We start from the raw sequence: 16,260 nt of genomic DNA, 5'->3' as shown, positions 1-16,260 counted from the left end.
TATGCTTCAACATTTCTAATCTCAGGAGGGATGTAATGACAAAAAGCAACTTAACAATTCAGGAGTTTAAATGAACTTGTGTTTTATTTCAAGCTATCTGTATTATTTTAAAAAATAGTAAATATACATGCATGGAGATTATAATGCTTGTTGTTTCCATACATTTTCTGATGGCTTGTAATAATTCTGACTCCTCCCACATTCATGGCCCATTGATCAGAAATCACTGTAATAGTTTCTTCATCAGCCAATACTAATAGCTTGGACACACACTGTTTATACTTTTAAAACTGTTTTAAAAACAAGAGTCCATCATCCATGTCTACTACACCCCAATTTATACATAACCTAAATAAGCTGAAATGTGAATTAATATGTAGATAAGTGACTATTTTTAATAGTAATAATCATCATATAAACAAGTTTGTTGGGGAAGCTGGTTGAATTTAGAAAGCCATGAGATTAAAAAAGATGATATTTTAATTTTTCTCCCACTATGTTCTGTATCAATAGAAGAATCTTTATAAGAAATGCAAATAAAGAAGTAGACTGGTTTTACTTTCTCTCACCCTCTGTGATACAGGCCTCTCTCTGTGCCAAACCCTTTAATTATTTCAGTGCACCCTTAGCAACCATGTATATGTGTTTTTTAGGAAACCCACTAAGTTATCACATGGCATCCACCTTTTTTTTTAAGACTCCATTTATCTATTCATGAGAGACACAGAGAGAGAGAGAGAGAGAGAGAGAGGCAGAGATGTAGGCAGAGGGAGAAGCAGGCTCCATGCAGGGAGCCCCACGTCGGACTCTATCCCAGGTCTCCAGGATCACACCCTGGGCTGAAGGCGGCGCTAAACTGTTGAGCCACCCGGGCTGCCCAGCATCCACCTTTTTAACTTCTCCCCTGCTTTGCTTCCTGAGCACTGCTACATCAACCTCTCAGTATGACTGGGATTTCTCAAACTGCCAAAGCTGTGCAATGTTCTGGGAAGTAGGAGAGAATGACCTCACTCTCCTTTTTATATAAATCTCTTAAAGGAATACAAAGGGCATATTACAGTGCATCACCAATGTCCTACAAAGCTTTTCATAAAATAATTTTCCATTTTTATTCAGAGCTCTCTCTCTCTCTCTCTTTCTCTCTCTCTCTCTCTCTCTCTCTCTCACTCACTCTCTCCCCCTAATACCCAGATTGAGAAAGGCTGAGTCAGGGATACTGCCAAGGGTCCCTCTCATATCCACCCTTCAGATACTAAACTTTTTTGATACAAGATTTAGCTTGTCTACTTGACACTTCCCAGAGTGATTCCCAACAGACTTTGTTAGCAGTCTCCCTGAAAACCTCTATCATATACAAATCCATGTTGTGGACATTGGGCTGAAGGTAGGGTGGAGCTGACCCTTGGAATGCTCACAAAACTCTCCTACTGCTTTTAAGAAGCGGAGCTGGGATTCTAGCCCCAATGCCATTGCTTTTTCCACTCTGTTGCCTTTGGCATCTGGTTAAAAACTATCTTTTTTTTCAGTTACTCTTTAGAAATACAGATTATATTGTTATAGTCAATGTATTTTATACATTGTGTTCCTTTCTTACTGTTCTATTATAAAATATAAAGGAAAAAATTAAAAAGGACATTAGAATAGGAATATTCTATGTGTTTTACATTCCTTAAAATATCTTGCAGAATGTGCCTGATTATTTAGGATAGCAGTATGTATATGGTATACACAGTAAGTCATAGCCATTGTTATCTTATCATCCTCTCATTTTGATATTCATAACATGATGAAAATTCTATTTTTAAAAATAAAAAAGACATTGAGCCGTGATGTCAAACATTTCAACCAGGGTTAAGCAACTAGTTTTCTCTCTTTTTTCTTTTTTTTTTTTCTTTAAAAGATTTACTTATTTATTCATGATAGACAGAGAGAGAGAGAGAGAGGTAGAGACACAGGCAGAGGGAGAAGCAGGCTCCATGCCAGGAGCTGGACGCGGAACTTGATCACGGGGCCCAAGGATCACACCCTGGGCTGAAGGCAGGCCCCAAACCGCTGAGCCACCCAGGGATCCCCTTTTCTTTTTTTTTTTTAATTGGAGTTCAGTTTGCCAACATATAGCATAACACCCAGTGCTCATCCCGCCAAGTGCCCCCCTCAGCAACTAGTTTTCAAATCCAGAACTGCCAGATTCAAAACTCATATTGACCCCACTGTTATGCTGCTGCCCCTCCTCTTCACCCACAGAGTTCTCCCGTTCTCACTTGTTTTGAACTCTCCTTCCCATTATCCTGCCTCCTCACTCCCCTTCCCACCAGCAGTAGGCACATTCCAATTTCCATATTATTAGCCTTCCACTGAAGTCACTCTAAATACACTAAATACACTCTAGAATTATTTACTATACCCTCATGTCAAATAACATGCAATGAGTGCTTATATCCAAGTTAACAGATGTTAAGTACCCTGAAGTTTTTTCTGTTTGATGTAATAATTTCAAACCTACGAGTTCAGTATTTATCAGAAGGCAATGAAGACTTGGTGCATGTCTATGGGTAAAAAGTATTATAAAGTGAAATTGAAAGAGCTGTGCATTTTGGTTCTATTTATGTGACAACAGAATACATATTAAAGCCTTTGGTGAAAAAGTCTCAAAGAATATAATCATTTGTGTACTTCTTTAGCATTACCCACTAATTATTCATTGAACAATAAGAAAAGAGTGCTTTTTTTCTTTTTTACTTATTTTTAGAAAATTTTTGTTTAAATTCTAGTTAACATACAATGTGGGATTAGTTTCAGGTGTACAATATAGTGAGTCAACACTTCTATACATCACTCAGTGCTCATCACAAGTAAGAGTGCTAATTTTTTTTAACAATGTTATGGATGCAGTAAAGCAATTAAAATATGTATCATCTATGATGTGCGATGATTACCTGTCTATCACACTTCAGTTACTTTTCATAAAATAATTTTTGCATAACAAAGCACAGGGAAAGAAATCTATAAGGTAATATAACTTCTGGTGTTAAAAGTTTGTATTTTAACCAAAAGGCAATTAATTCTTAAAGTCATTTCTTGAGAATTTCAGCTTGCTAAAAACCAAAGAGATTCAATTCTATCTGGAACTGTTTTCTCCAGACAACTAATCCAAAATACCAAGAAACAGCTGTTCTTTGTGTATTTGATGGATCTTTTTCAGCTATAATTTATTAGTGTTCAATATGTACCAGGCTTTGCAGTAAAACTTGCATTCATTATCTCTCCTATTCTTCCCCACAGTGCTAAAAGGCAAATATTATTATCACCATTATGCAAATGAGAAAACATATAGTTAACAATAGAATCATATAAATATAAATTATTATGTGTCAGAGAAATTTATATCTTTAGATCTTACTTATATGATTCACAGAGTTCTTAAGCCAGACTTTCACAAAATCCTAATGCTTAGAGTTATTCCATTTTTCTCCTTCACATACAGTAACACTTTGAGGACCCCTTCATCTATTTACTCTGTAAAATAAATGAGTTTGTCTGCTGAAAGTGTTGTGTGAAGGAAAATGGAGGGTATTTTAGATAGTTCAAAATAGCCACTGTACAGAAAAGGAAAAGGAACTTACTCTGAAGTCTTGGAAAGATAAGAGTCCAGGAGGAGGGGATCCCTGGGTGGCTCAGCGGTTTAGCGCCTGCCTTCTGCCCGGGGAGTGATCCTGGAGTCCCAGGATCTAGTCCCATATCGGGCTCCCTGCATGGAGCCTGCTTCTCTCTCTGCCTGTGTCTCTGCCTGTGTGTGTGTGTGTGTGTCTCATGAGTGAATAAATAAAATCTTAAAAAAAAAAAAAAAGAGTCCAGGAAGAGATGTGGCTCAGAGTCCATACTGAGAATCCTGTTGCTGTTAAAGAAGAGGAATTAAAGTGGTAGGGCTTTGAGATTTTTAAGGCAGCCCTTGAAATCTTCTACTATCCCAGAGGAACTCAATAAATAAAATGGAATAATTTGAATCAGTATTCCTAAGAAACTGAAAAGATCATCTTCTGTCTGGAATGAGAGTAGGATGCTAGAAGAGGAGGTAGCCAGGAGCTGTCACATGAAGCAGGGTAGATTGCATTCACATGGCATATAGCGTCTCATGTCTCTTGATTGAATTGTTATTTACTTGATAAGTAAATCATTGTTCAGAGGAGCTATCAGACTGATTTTGAATGGAATTTCACCAATAACTTTGTGTGTTCATAAATACCAGACAGATGCAATGCAATGGACCAGAAACCATATCCATATACACTGAGGAGCCTTCCAACTGACTCAAAGGGCTTCCCTCTCAAGTTTTTCCTCTGCTTCTTTTTTACATATATAGAGAACTCTTCTTTCTGTCTTGTAGCTTGTCTATAAAAAGCAAGTTTGTAGCCGCATATGAAACTCCTTTCTAAATGTGTTCTAAGTAGTTTCCCTGGCAACCATGTTGGATTTATACACAGCTCTCCCCTCCCTTCATAATGGGTAACTAATTTCTTGATAGTACTACACTTTTGAAGTTTCTTTACTACTGTAGGCACCCGGTGGTAATGCCCATTGCTTACTTCCTGGATATTATAAAACACAGTTGAACAGATCCCTTTTTAGAAACTAGTTACTTACATGCCTAGCAAGTGAAAAAGAGCAAGACACAAAACTCTACATATAGCAAAATTACAGCTCAGATTCTTAAAAAGTAATTATATATGTAAAACAAAAAAAACACTGAAATGTTAACTATAATTATCTCCCAGGGGTGGAAATACAGATTTTCCTTTCTTTTTTTTTCATATTTAATAAGCATGTGTTTTTATAATTAAAAATTAAACCATTTTAAATAAAGTAAGCACAGAATGAATTCTTCAGATGTAGATGGAAATATTGTTATACTGCACTAAATTAACACAAGGAAATCTACTCTCCTCATTAGTCTTCAACAAAAAGAGATAGTGTTCAAGGTCCCATGTTGCACAGTAAATTCAAGGACAGTTAAAGGCGATGGGTATTTAAATTTCTTCCTAGAGAATAATTCACAGTCATATTAAATGTGGAATGGACGATTATTAATGGAATCAGAATAAATTCTAAGCTTCTTAGAGAAATATCCTGTGATCAAACTCCATTATGTTAGCAGAAACTTTAGCTTTCCAGAATTAGAGTTAGAAATGAAAGATTCTACATTAACCAATCTATTCCAAGCTAAATGATATTAACAGCTAAATATTTTTATTAAAAATAGTATCTTTAAATGTGCATTTAAGTATATCTGATTTATATTTTCATTATTCTATCCTTTTTTAGGTGGTGTATAATGAAGTCACAGAGCTCCGAGGACATGTCTTAATGCTTATCGTGAAGAGCAAAACTGTATTTGTGGGAGCAATTAACATCCAACTTTATAGTGTCCCTCTCAATGAAGAAAAATGGTACCCACTAGGAAACTGTATAATTTGACCATTTCTATCAACCAATGCATTATTCAATAGCTACTTATATCTTTTTCCATTCCTGGGCCTCTCTATCACAAGAGCAGGACATTTTTGTTGTCAAAGATAGCTTAGTGTACCAAGGACACAACATAAAGATATAAAAACTAGTCTTTATAGTTATATATTCTCTACTTGTGTTTCATTCTTTTCTTAGAATCTTATCTTCTTAATAAAATGTCAATTTATTGTGTAAAATTCAATATATAAAATAATAGCAGAACATTTCAATTTATCTTTTAAATCAAATATGTGTTCACATTTTTAAATTGTGTACCTACAGTTAAAGGCAACACTATTACTGTAGTTTCCAATACAGTAATAAATAAGACTCATCAATTAATTCAAGACCTAGCTATATCTCTAACAAATTTTTAAGCTTGAATTAAATATATATACCTACATTCTGACTTATAATCCTATTTATTGAGGAAATTAATAAGCCCAGGTTTTTTATCAGAAAAACAAAGGATAAATGCCTGAAATTCTTAAATCCAATTTTTGGAAGAAACTTCTTTGTAGTTTCTTTTCAATGTCAATCAATTAATCATCACTAGATTTCACCCTACTACAGGCATGATCACATTTTAAATTTCATTACCCCTTAACTCCAAAATGTCAAACTCTGAAACTCTCCCCTCTGATCAAATCCTCTTCTCTTTGCACATCAAGAATTTCCCTTAATTCTGAAGCTACTTCCATATCCATCATGACCTGAGTAGACAATACTTCAGATTTCCACCTGAAAAATAAGTACAACTCAGTATTATGCCACATTCTTTAAGAGAATCAAATAGGAGTTCTCTTTTAGTGCCTGCCATTTAAGTGACTAAAAAAAAAAAAAAGTTTAACTTTTGCTTTTTTTAATGCTTCACTGTGAATAAATTACAAAGTAACTTAAGCTCTTATATATGATCATCTACATAACCATATAACATGTAAAGGACTCTAAATCTATTCATTGAAAATATTTGAGTACCAGCCTACAAGAGGCAGAAAGGCAGAGCAGACAACTGTACTGAAAGGAAAAGTGATTCAGACACAACAGCAGGGCATAAGCAACACACACAGGATACTCTACTGAAGTGCCAGGTTCTGGTGAACAGGGGACACTGCACTGCAAGGCACTTCAGGACCTCTTCACCATGAAGTCACTACTTTCAAAAGCAGAAGATATTGCTGACTTTCTTAAAGTAGAGAAACAGAGATGTGGGCAAAATGAGGAGACTGAGAAATTTATCCAAAATGAAAGGATAATACAAGCCATAGCTAGACCTAAGCAAAAACAGATATAAGTAATGGCTGATAGAGAATTTAAAGCAATGATTAAAAGGATATTCACTGCACCTGAGAAAAGAATGGAAGAAATGAGTGAGACTCTTACAACAGAGATAAGAAATAACATAGTGGAGATAAAGGGCTCAATAAAACGAAATGAGAAATGCACTTGATGGAATGAACAGCAGGAGGGAAGAAGCAAAGTAACAAATTAGTGACCTGGAAGACAGAAATGAAAAGCAATGAAGTTGAACAAAAAAAAAGAAAACAGAATTATGCAAAATGAGAATAAGCTTAGGGATCACAGTGACTCCATCAAATGTAATAATATTCATATTATAGTAATCTCAGAAGAAGAGAGAGAAAAGGAAGCAGAAATTTTATTTGAAAAAATAATAGCTTAAAATTTCCCAAACCTGGAGAAAGAAAGAGATATCCAGATCATGGAGGCACAGAGAACGCCCATCAAAATCAACAAAAGCAGACCAAGACATAGTTGTAATTAAATTGGCAAAATAAAAAAAATAATAAAATAAATAAAAAGAAAAAAATAAATAGGCAAATTATAGTAACCAAGAAAAGATTTTGAAAGCAGCAGGACAAAAGAAAACAGTAACTTACAAGGGAAAATCCCTAAAGCTAGTAGGAGATTTTTCCACAGAAACTGCAAGCCAAAAGAGAGGGGCATGATATATTCAAAGTGCTGAATGGGAAAAATCTGCAGCCAAGAATATTCTACCAGCAAGGCCAATATTCAGAACAGAAGAAGAGATAAAGAATTTCCCTCAACAAACAAAACCAAAAGGGTTCATGAACACTAAACGACCTAGCAAGAAATATTAAAGGGGACTCTGAGTGAAAGGGAGAGGCCAAAAGGGGCAGTATAAAGGTAGGAAACACAAAAGCAGTAAAAATGAATATTTCTTTAAAAAATCAGTCAACTCACAAAATAAAAGGATATAAAATACATACCTAAAACAGGAAGGAAAAGAGTAAAGAATGGGTTCAAACTTAAACACCATCAATTTAATATAGACTATATTGCACAAAAGAGATTATATACAAACATAATGGTAACCATAAATCAAAACTAATAAGTATGCAAAGGATAAAGAGAAAGAAATCCAAATATATCACTAAAGAAAATCAGCAAACCACAAAAGAGGAAAGACAGGAAAGGATCAGAGAAAATCTCCAGAAACAACCAGAAAACAAATAATAAAATGACAATAAATATATATCTATCAATAATTACTTTGAATGTAAATGAACTAAATACTCCAATCAAAAGACATAGGTGAAAAAAAAAAAGACATAGGTGACAGAATAGATTAAAAAAAAAGAAAGATCCCCCCCTACATGTGGCTTATAAGAGATTCATTTTAGACCTAAAGATACTTGCATTTGAAATTAAGGGGATGGTGAAACATTTATCATGCAAATGGAGATCAAAAGAAAGGCAGAGTACCAATGCTTATATCAGACAAAATAGACTTTAAAACAAAGATTGGGGGATCCCTGGGTGGCGCAGCGGTTTAGCGCCTGCCTTTGGCCCGGGGCGCGATCCTGGAGACCCAGGATCGAATCCCACATCGGGCTCCCGGTGCATGGAGCCTGCTTCTCCCTCTGCCTGTATCTCTGCCTCTCTCTCTCTCTGTGTGTGTGACTATCATAAATAAATAAAAAATTAAAAAAAAAAAAGATTGTAACAAAAGACAAAGAAGTACTTTATAGAATAGAGCAGACAATCCAACAAGAATATGTAATCATTGTAAATACTTATGCAACCAGTATAGAAGCACCCAAATATATAAAACAATTAATAACAAAGGAACTAATCAATAATAATATAATAATAGGAGTGGATTTTAACATCTCCCATCAATGGATAGATCATCTAAACAGAAAATCAGCAAGGAAACAATGGCTTTGAATGACACATGGGAACAGATAGATTTAACAGATATATACAGAACGTTCCATTCTCAAACAGCAGACAACACATTCTTTGCAAGTTCACATGGAACTTTCTCCAGAAGAGATCACATATTAGCCCATAAAACAAGCTTCAACAAATTCAAGAATATTGAAGTCATACTATGCATCTTTTCTGACCACAAAACTATGAAACTACAAGTCAACCACAAGAAAAAAATCTTGAAAAACCACAAACACTTGGAGATTAAGTAAAACCCTATTAACAATCAATAGGTCAACCAGGAAATAAAAGAAGAAATAAAAAAATACATGGAAGCAAATGAAAATGAAAACACAATGGTCCAAAACCTTTGGGATGCAGCACGAGCGGTTCTAAGAGAGAAGTTTATAGCAATACAGCAATACCTCAAAAGGCAAGAAAATCTCAAACAACCTATCCTTACAGGAGATACAAAAAGATTAACAAACAAAATCTAAAATCAGGAAAAGAAAAAAATAAAAACTAGAACAGAAGTGATATAGAAACTGGAAAAACAATAGAACAGATCAATGAAACCAGGAGCTGTTCTTTGAAAAAAAAAATCAAGAAAATTTATAAGTCTCTCACCAAATTTATGAAGAAAGAAAGAAAAAGGCTCAAATAAATCACAAATGAGAAAGAAGAAATAGCAACCAACACCACAGAAATACAAATAATTATAAGATAATTTTATGAAAAATGATATGCCAACAAACTGGACAACCTAGAAGAAATGGATAAATTCCTAGGAACATATAAACTACCAAAACTGAAACAGGAAGAAATAGAAATTTTGAACAGATTGATAACCAGCAAAGTAATTGAATCAGGAATCAAAAAACTCCCCAAGGACAAAAGTCCAGGACCAAATGGCTTCACAGGTGAATTCTACCAAATGTTTAAAGAAGAGTTAATACCTATTCTTCTGAAACTATTCCAAAAAATAGAAATGGAAGGAAAAATTTCATATTCATTCTCTGAGGCCAGCATTACTCTGATTCCAAAACCAGATAAAGACAGCACTAAAAAAGAGAGCTGATTCCAAAGCCAGATAAAGACAGCACTAAAAAAAGAGAGCTAGAGGACATTATCCTTCATGTACATAGATGCAAATATTCTCAACAAAATACTAGCAAACCAAATCCAACAATATATATATAAAAAATCATTCACCATGATCAAATGGGATTAGTCCTGGGTTGCAAGGGTGGTTCAGTATTTGCAAATCAATTAACATGATATATCACATCAATAAGAGAAAGTATAAGAATCATATGATCATTTCAAAAGACACAGATAAAGCTTTTCACAATCCATTCATGATAAAACCCTTAACAAAGTAAGTTTATAGGGAACATACATCAACATAATAAAGGACCTAAATGAAAAACACATAACTACATCATCCTCAATGGAGAAAAAACTGAGAGCTTTTCCCCTAAGACCAGGAACAAGACTAGGACGTCCACCTTCACTTTTACTCAACCAACATAGTACTGGAAGTCCTAGTACTCACAACAAAAAGAAATAAAATGCATCCAAATCAGTAAGGAAGAAGTAAAACTTTCACTATTTATAGGTGACATGATTCTCTATAGGAAACCTGAAAGACCACCCAAAAACTGCTAAAACTGATCAATGAATTCAGTAAAATAGGATACAAAATCAACATACAGAAATCTGTTGCATTTTTATACAGCAATAATGAAGCAGCAGAAGGAGAAATTTTTAAAAATCCCTTTTACGATTGCACCAAAGATAATAAGATATCTAGGAATAAACCTAACTAAGAAGTGAAAGACTCGTACTCTAAAAATTATAAAACATGGATGAAAGAAATTGAAGACAACACAAAGAAATGGGAAACATTCCATGTTTATGGATTGGAAGAGCAAATACTATTCTATAGTGTCTAGGCAATCAAAGGCAAGCTAAATATTCAATGCAATCCCTATAAAAATACTACCAGCATTTCTCACAGAGCTAGAATAAACAATCCAAACGTTTGTATGGAACCACAAAAGACCCTGAATAGCCAAAGCAATCTTGAAAAAGAAAAGAAAAGCTGAAGGTATAATAATTCCAGACTTCAAGTTATATTTCAAAGCTGTAGTAATCTAAACAATATGGTAATGGCACAAAGGTAGACACACAAATCAATAGAACAGAATAGAAAACCCAGAAATCAACCCACAACAATATGGTCAACAAATCTTCGACAAAGCAGGAAAGAATACCATATCCAATGAGAAAAGGAGACTCTCTTCAACAAACGATGCTGGGAAAACTGGACAGCTACATACCAAAGAATGAAACTGGACCACTTTCTTATACCATACACAAAGATAAATTCAAAAATGGATTAAAGACCTAATGTGAGACCTGAAGCCATAAAAATCCTAGAAAAGAACTCAAACCATAAATAATCTCTTTGACATTGGCCATAGCAACTTCTTACTTGATGTCTCCTGAAACAAGGGAAACAAAAGCAAAACTAAACTATTAGGACTACATCAAAATAAAAACTTTTGCATGATGAAGAAAATAATCAACAAAACTAAAAGGCAACCTACAGAATGGGAAAAGATATTTGCAATTGAAATATCTGATAAAGGGTTGGTATCCAAAATACATAAAGAACTTATAAAACTCAATACCCTCAAAACAAATAATCCAATTATAAGTTGGGCAAAAGATATGAACAGACATTTCTCTGAAGGAGACAAACAGATGGCCAACAGACACATGAAAAGATTTTCACCTTCATTCATCATCAGGGAAATACAAATCACAACTCTAATGAGATATCACCTCCCACTTATGAGAATGGCTAAAACCAACACAACACACACACACACATACACACAAGCAGGTGTTAGTGAGGAATTGCAATCCCACTATTTGTGGGAATGTGAACTCATAAGCCACTGTAGAAACCAGTAGGGCATTTCCTCAAAAAGTTAAAAATAGAACTACCATGTGATCCAGCAATTGCCCTATTGGGTATTTACCCAAGATTTAAAACACTAATCCAAAGGGATACATACACCTCTATGTTTATTGCAGCATTATTTATATTAATAGCCAAGACTTGGAAATAGCCCAAGTGTCCATAGATTGATGAATGGATAAAGAAGATGTGGTATACATACATACATATATATGAATTCACATATATTTAAATATTTTACAATATTATATATAATTACAATATTATAATATATATTTTACAGCATGTATATAATAAATATAATATATATTTTATTGAGTTCATAACTCTTGCTATTTATGATGACATGGATGGAGCTAGAGTAAAATGCTAAGCAAAATGAGTCAGGCAGAGAGAAAGACAAATATGTCTTCACTTATATGTAGAACTTAGGAAAAAAAACAAGCAAAGGGAAAAAAGAGACAGAGATAAATAAAGAAACAGACAATTAATTGTAAAGAACAAATTATTAATATAGAGGATAAATTGATGGTTACCAGAGAGGAGCAGGGTGAGAGAGTGGCTTAAATAGGTGATGGAGATTAAGGAGTGCCTCTGTGATGAGCACCAAATGATGTATGGAATTGTTGAATTACTATATTGTACACCTGAAAGTAATATAATACTGTATATTAACTAACTGGAATTAAAATAAAAACTTAAAAATATTTGAGTGCCTGGTATGAATTAATGTGATCCCAATTTTTTTTTTTTTTTATTCATGAAAGACAGAGAGAGGCAAAGACATAGGCAGAGGCAGGCTCCATGCAGGCAGCCCAATGCAGGACTCAATCTCAGGACTCCAGGATCACACCCTGAGCCAAAGGTAGATGCTCAGCCGCTGAGCCACCCAGGTGTCCCAATGTGATCCTATTTAAAATACATGATCATGCAAGTGAAGTAAGTCATCAATGCTGCTGGGCAATCACTCTGTATGTTCCGGGTCCCTTCACTCTCCCTTTCTGCTAGACAATGATTATAAGCTCTTCTCTCTGCTGAAACCCTAGCACTTTTTACTCTAATCCTCTCTTCCAGCTGATGTCTCCTACTTGACCTAGAAACTGGAATCAGTCAAAAGTCCTCTGCAGATTCCACTATGGCATCTGCCCACCTAGCAGATCATGTGTTCCACCTTCTTACATATTACCATAGGAAAACTATCTGTGCTCCTGAGCAAAAACAACCTCTCAACTTGTACATGTGATTCCCAACCCCTCCCACCTATTCACAAAAGTTGCTGGAATTCTCTTTCTGCTTAAAAGCATAATTTCATCATTTGTTACCGAGGATAATTCTCTTCAGCAAATCATTATGTGCTATTAAAAAAAAAAAAAAAAAAAAAAAAAAAAAAAAACTACCAGCACCCTTCTTCCTCTTTTAAATACTTATCCACTGCCTATTCCTCTTGTAGCAAAACTCTTCAAAAACAGTTCTCTCTACTCTATCTACAGTTTCTTTGCTTGCATTTTTTTCTCAGACCCATTCAAGGAGGTATTTATCCCCAATACTTCACCAGAACTACTTTTATCAAGGTCTCTACTGACTTGCCCACAGCTAAATTGAAATCCAAAATCAATGTTCAGCCCTAATCTGATCGTATCTATCAGCAGTATTTGACACAATCAGTAACTCTGTCTTCCTCAGTATTCCTTCTTCACTTGGTTCCAGGACACCCACACCCTCTTGTGCTTTTCTTCTATAACATTGGTCACTCCTCAGTTTTCTGTACAGGAGCATCATCTTCTCCACAAATTCCAATGCCGTGGAGTAGAGCTCATTCCTGGGTCCTCTTCTTCATCATCCTTCACTAATGATCTCATCTATTCTCATTGCTGTAAATAACATTGTTTGCTGAAGATTCCCAGTTTTATAACTCCAGCCCAGATCCCCCTACCCACATTCTAGAGTTACTTATCCAAATGCCTATTGAATATTCCCCTTCAATATCTAATATCTCAAACTCAGTATGTCCAAAACTAGACTTTTGATCTTTTCCCCTCAAACCTGTTTTAAAGAGCAAAAATCGTGAAGTAATTGTTGATACCCTCCCCCTATCTTTCTCTGAATGAAATTCAGTCCATCAGAAATTCCTGTTGGCTCTACCTTAAAACATATCCCAAAGCCAACCACTTATCATTCTCCATCTATTACTATTCTGATTCAAGTTACCACTGTCATCTTTACCTCAAATTACTACAATCACCTTCTTCTAAATAGTCTCCCTGTTTCTATGTTTACCCTGTCCTCTTTCCTCAACACAGAAGCTAGAGAGATCATGTCATTCATCTGCTCAAAACTCTCCAGGAGCCACAAATCTCAGAGTAAAAGCCCAAACCTTTAAAATAACCTAAAAAGCCCTGTGTTTTCTAGCTTCCCATAAGCTACTCTGATTTTAACTCCCATTACATCCTCCTATTCTCACAGCACTCGAGCAACACTGGCCTTCTTTCTGTTCCCTGAGCACTCCAGGCACACTTCCACCCTGGATTCTTTTTTTTTTCTTTTAATTTTATTTATTTATTCATGAGACACACACACACACAGAGAGAGAGAGAGAGAGAGAGAGAGAGAGAGAGGCAGAGACACAGGCAGAGGGAGACGCAGGCTTCATGCAGACAGCCTGATGTGGACTCTATCCCGGGACTCCAGGATCACGCCCTGGGCTGAAGGCAGCACTAAACCGCTGAGCAACCCGGGCTGCCCTGTTTTTTTGTCTGTTTGGTTGGTTGTTTTTTTGTTTGTTTGTTTGTTTGTTTTTATTCATGAGAGACACAAAGAGAGAAAGAGAGAGAGAGGCAGAGACACAGGCAGAGGGAGAAGCAGGTTTCATGCAGGGAGCCTGAACCCTGGATTCTTTATCAGATATCTCCTTCTTTCCAAAAGGTGCTTTTGTCTCGTAAATCCACTTGCCAAACTCTGACCTTTTTCAAGTCTTGATCCAATGTTTCCAGCTCTGTCTGGCCTACACTGACCACTCTTTGTAATGTTGTAAACTGCCCTTTGCCCAGATAAACACCAGATCCTTTCCCCTCTGCTCTACTTTTTTCTTATGCACCTACCACCTTTGAACATGCTATACAATTTACTTCTTTTATTTATTATTTATGTTTTGTCTCCTTTCACTAAAAAATAAACCCTAAGACTATAAAGAAGTTTTGTTCACTGACAGTACAGGCTTAGATTCAAGCAAGAGGATCCTTGCTCTGGTGCCCTCACCATAGAGAACCTTCCTTCCTCTGGTTGTGTGTCACACCCAGAACCCTCATTCTAGACCACATCTCTGGTACCAGGACCCTAGAACTCCCTGCTTGAACAGATGTTGCAGGCTTCTTCTAAGGGCCCATTCATCTACTGCATCACTAGCATGAGCAATTCATAGACCCTAATGGTGGCCAAAGGGAGGCTGCCTGCAGGGTATATAGATGCAGCTTGAATGTGTCAGCTGGAGTGTCCACAGATGTGCATAAGGTATCCAGAGCAAAAGACAGATCAGGGCAGGAAGAAAAAGCAGGACACAGAAAAGTTTCCAGGAGAGGAGCCAGCCCTTTTCAGGCCACCATAATCTGACAACAATCTCTAAGAAGTTCAAGAATTCTAAATTAAAACCTGTCTTTCCAGGTGTTTATGAAGATGCATTTGTCACGATAGGAGAACAAAGCATATTGTATTTAACAGCTTGTTAGTTTTATTTATAACTTTTAAATTTAGGCAGATGGATGTAGTTTTTATGGCTTGAATCATGTCTCCCCAAAATTCATATGCTGAATTCCTAACTCCCACCATAGAATGTGACCTTATTTAGAATAGGGTCCCTGCAGATGTAATTAGTTGAGATGAGGTCATACTAGAATAAGGTAGGCCCCTAATCCAATATGACTGATGTCCTTATAAAAGAGGGAAATATGGACACAAACTCATACACAGAAAGAACATCACATGAACATGAAGGTGGAGATTGGGGTGATGCACCCACAAACTAAGGAACACTAAATACTGCCAAAAAAACTCCCCAAAGCTGGGACAGAGGCATAGAACAAATTGTCAAGAGGAAGCAACCCTGCCAACCCCTATCTTCAGCCTCCTAGTCTCCAGGACAATGAGACAAAAAATACATAAATATCTATTGTTTAAGTCACTCACTTTGTGATACTTTGTTATGGCAGCGCTAGCTACCAAACACATTGGGTCTTCTTTTATTTTCCTGTTTCAGCCCCACAAATACCTGGCACATAATTGATGCCCAATAAGTATTTGTGATTGTTGCCAAAAGAAATGACTGAATGTCACACCAGCAAACAAGAAAAACACAAGGTAAAAAAAAAGAAAGAAAGAAAAACACAAGATCCCTAATGTTAATTTTCATCGATATAATGTTTTAAGGCTACTTCAGTCTTTTTTATAAATGTACTTTATTTGTTCCCTACAAGAAGTCTAATGAGATGGGAAAGGGAGGGATTATTATATCATTAGAGAGTAATAACATTCAAATGTCTCATCATAGCATCAACTTTCTAGGCAAATGAAATTTTAAA

At 35.7% G+C, this 16,260-nt stretch overlaps 2 protein-coding genes across 8 annotated transcripts in view; one reads left to right on the top strand and one right to left on the bottom strand.

The window, feature by feature from the left end:
- The window catches only part of PIK3C2G (phosphatidylinositol-4-phosphate 3-kinase catalytic subunit type 2 gamma), a 368,003-nt gene extending 355,607 nt beyond the window's left edge, over positions 1-12,396 (top strand). For all 5 annotated transcript variants that reach the window (XM_072798827.1, XM_072798828.1, XM_072798830.1 and 2 more), the window contains one exon: positions 5,320-12,396. In XM_072798827.1, coding sequence (XP_072654928.1) covers positions 5,320-5,472 — 153 coding nt within the window. In that variant the 3' untranslated portion in view covers positions 5,473-12,396. The remainder of the gene's footprint in view (positions 1-5,319) is intronic.
- PLCZ1 (phospholipase C zeta 1) overlaps positions 1-16,260 on the bottom strand; it is a 114,253-nt gene that overhangs the window by 24,215 nt on the left and 73,778 nt on the right. For 2 of the 3 annotated variants that reach the window (XR_012017653.1, XR_012017654.1), the window contains exon 13: positions 6,106-6,246. Coding sequence is in view for 1 of the 3 variants with exons in the window: in XM_072798834.1 (XP_072654935.1) it covers positions 6,235-6,246 (12 nt within the window). In the remaining 2 variants the exon portion in view is untranslated. Of the gene's footprint in view, positions 1-5,993; positions 6,247-16,260 lie in introns of those variants that run through there. The other variant, XM_072798834.1, reaches the window with a different exon arrangement.

This window comes from Canis lupus, chromosome 25, assembly GCF_048164855.1.
Source record: "Canis lupus baileyi chromosome 25, mCanLup2.hap1, whole genome shotgun sequence".
NCBI lineage: Eukaryota > Metazoa > Chordata > Mammalia > Carnivora > Canidae > Canis > Canis lupus.
The sequence above is the reverse complement of the archived record's forward strand: the minus strand, read 5'-3'. Positions and strand labels throughout refer to the sequence as shown.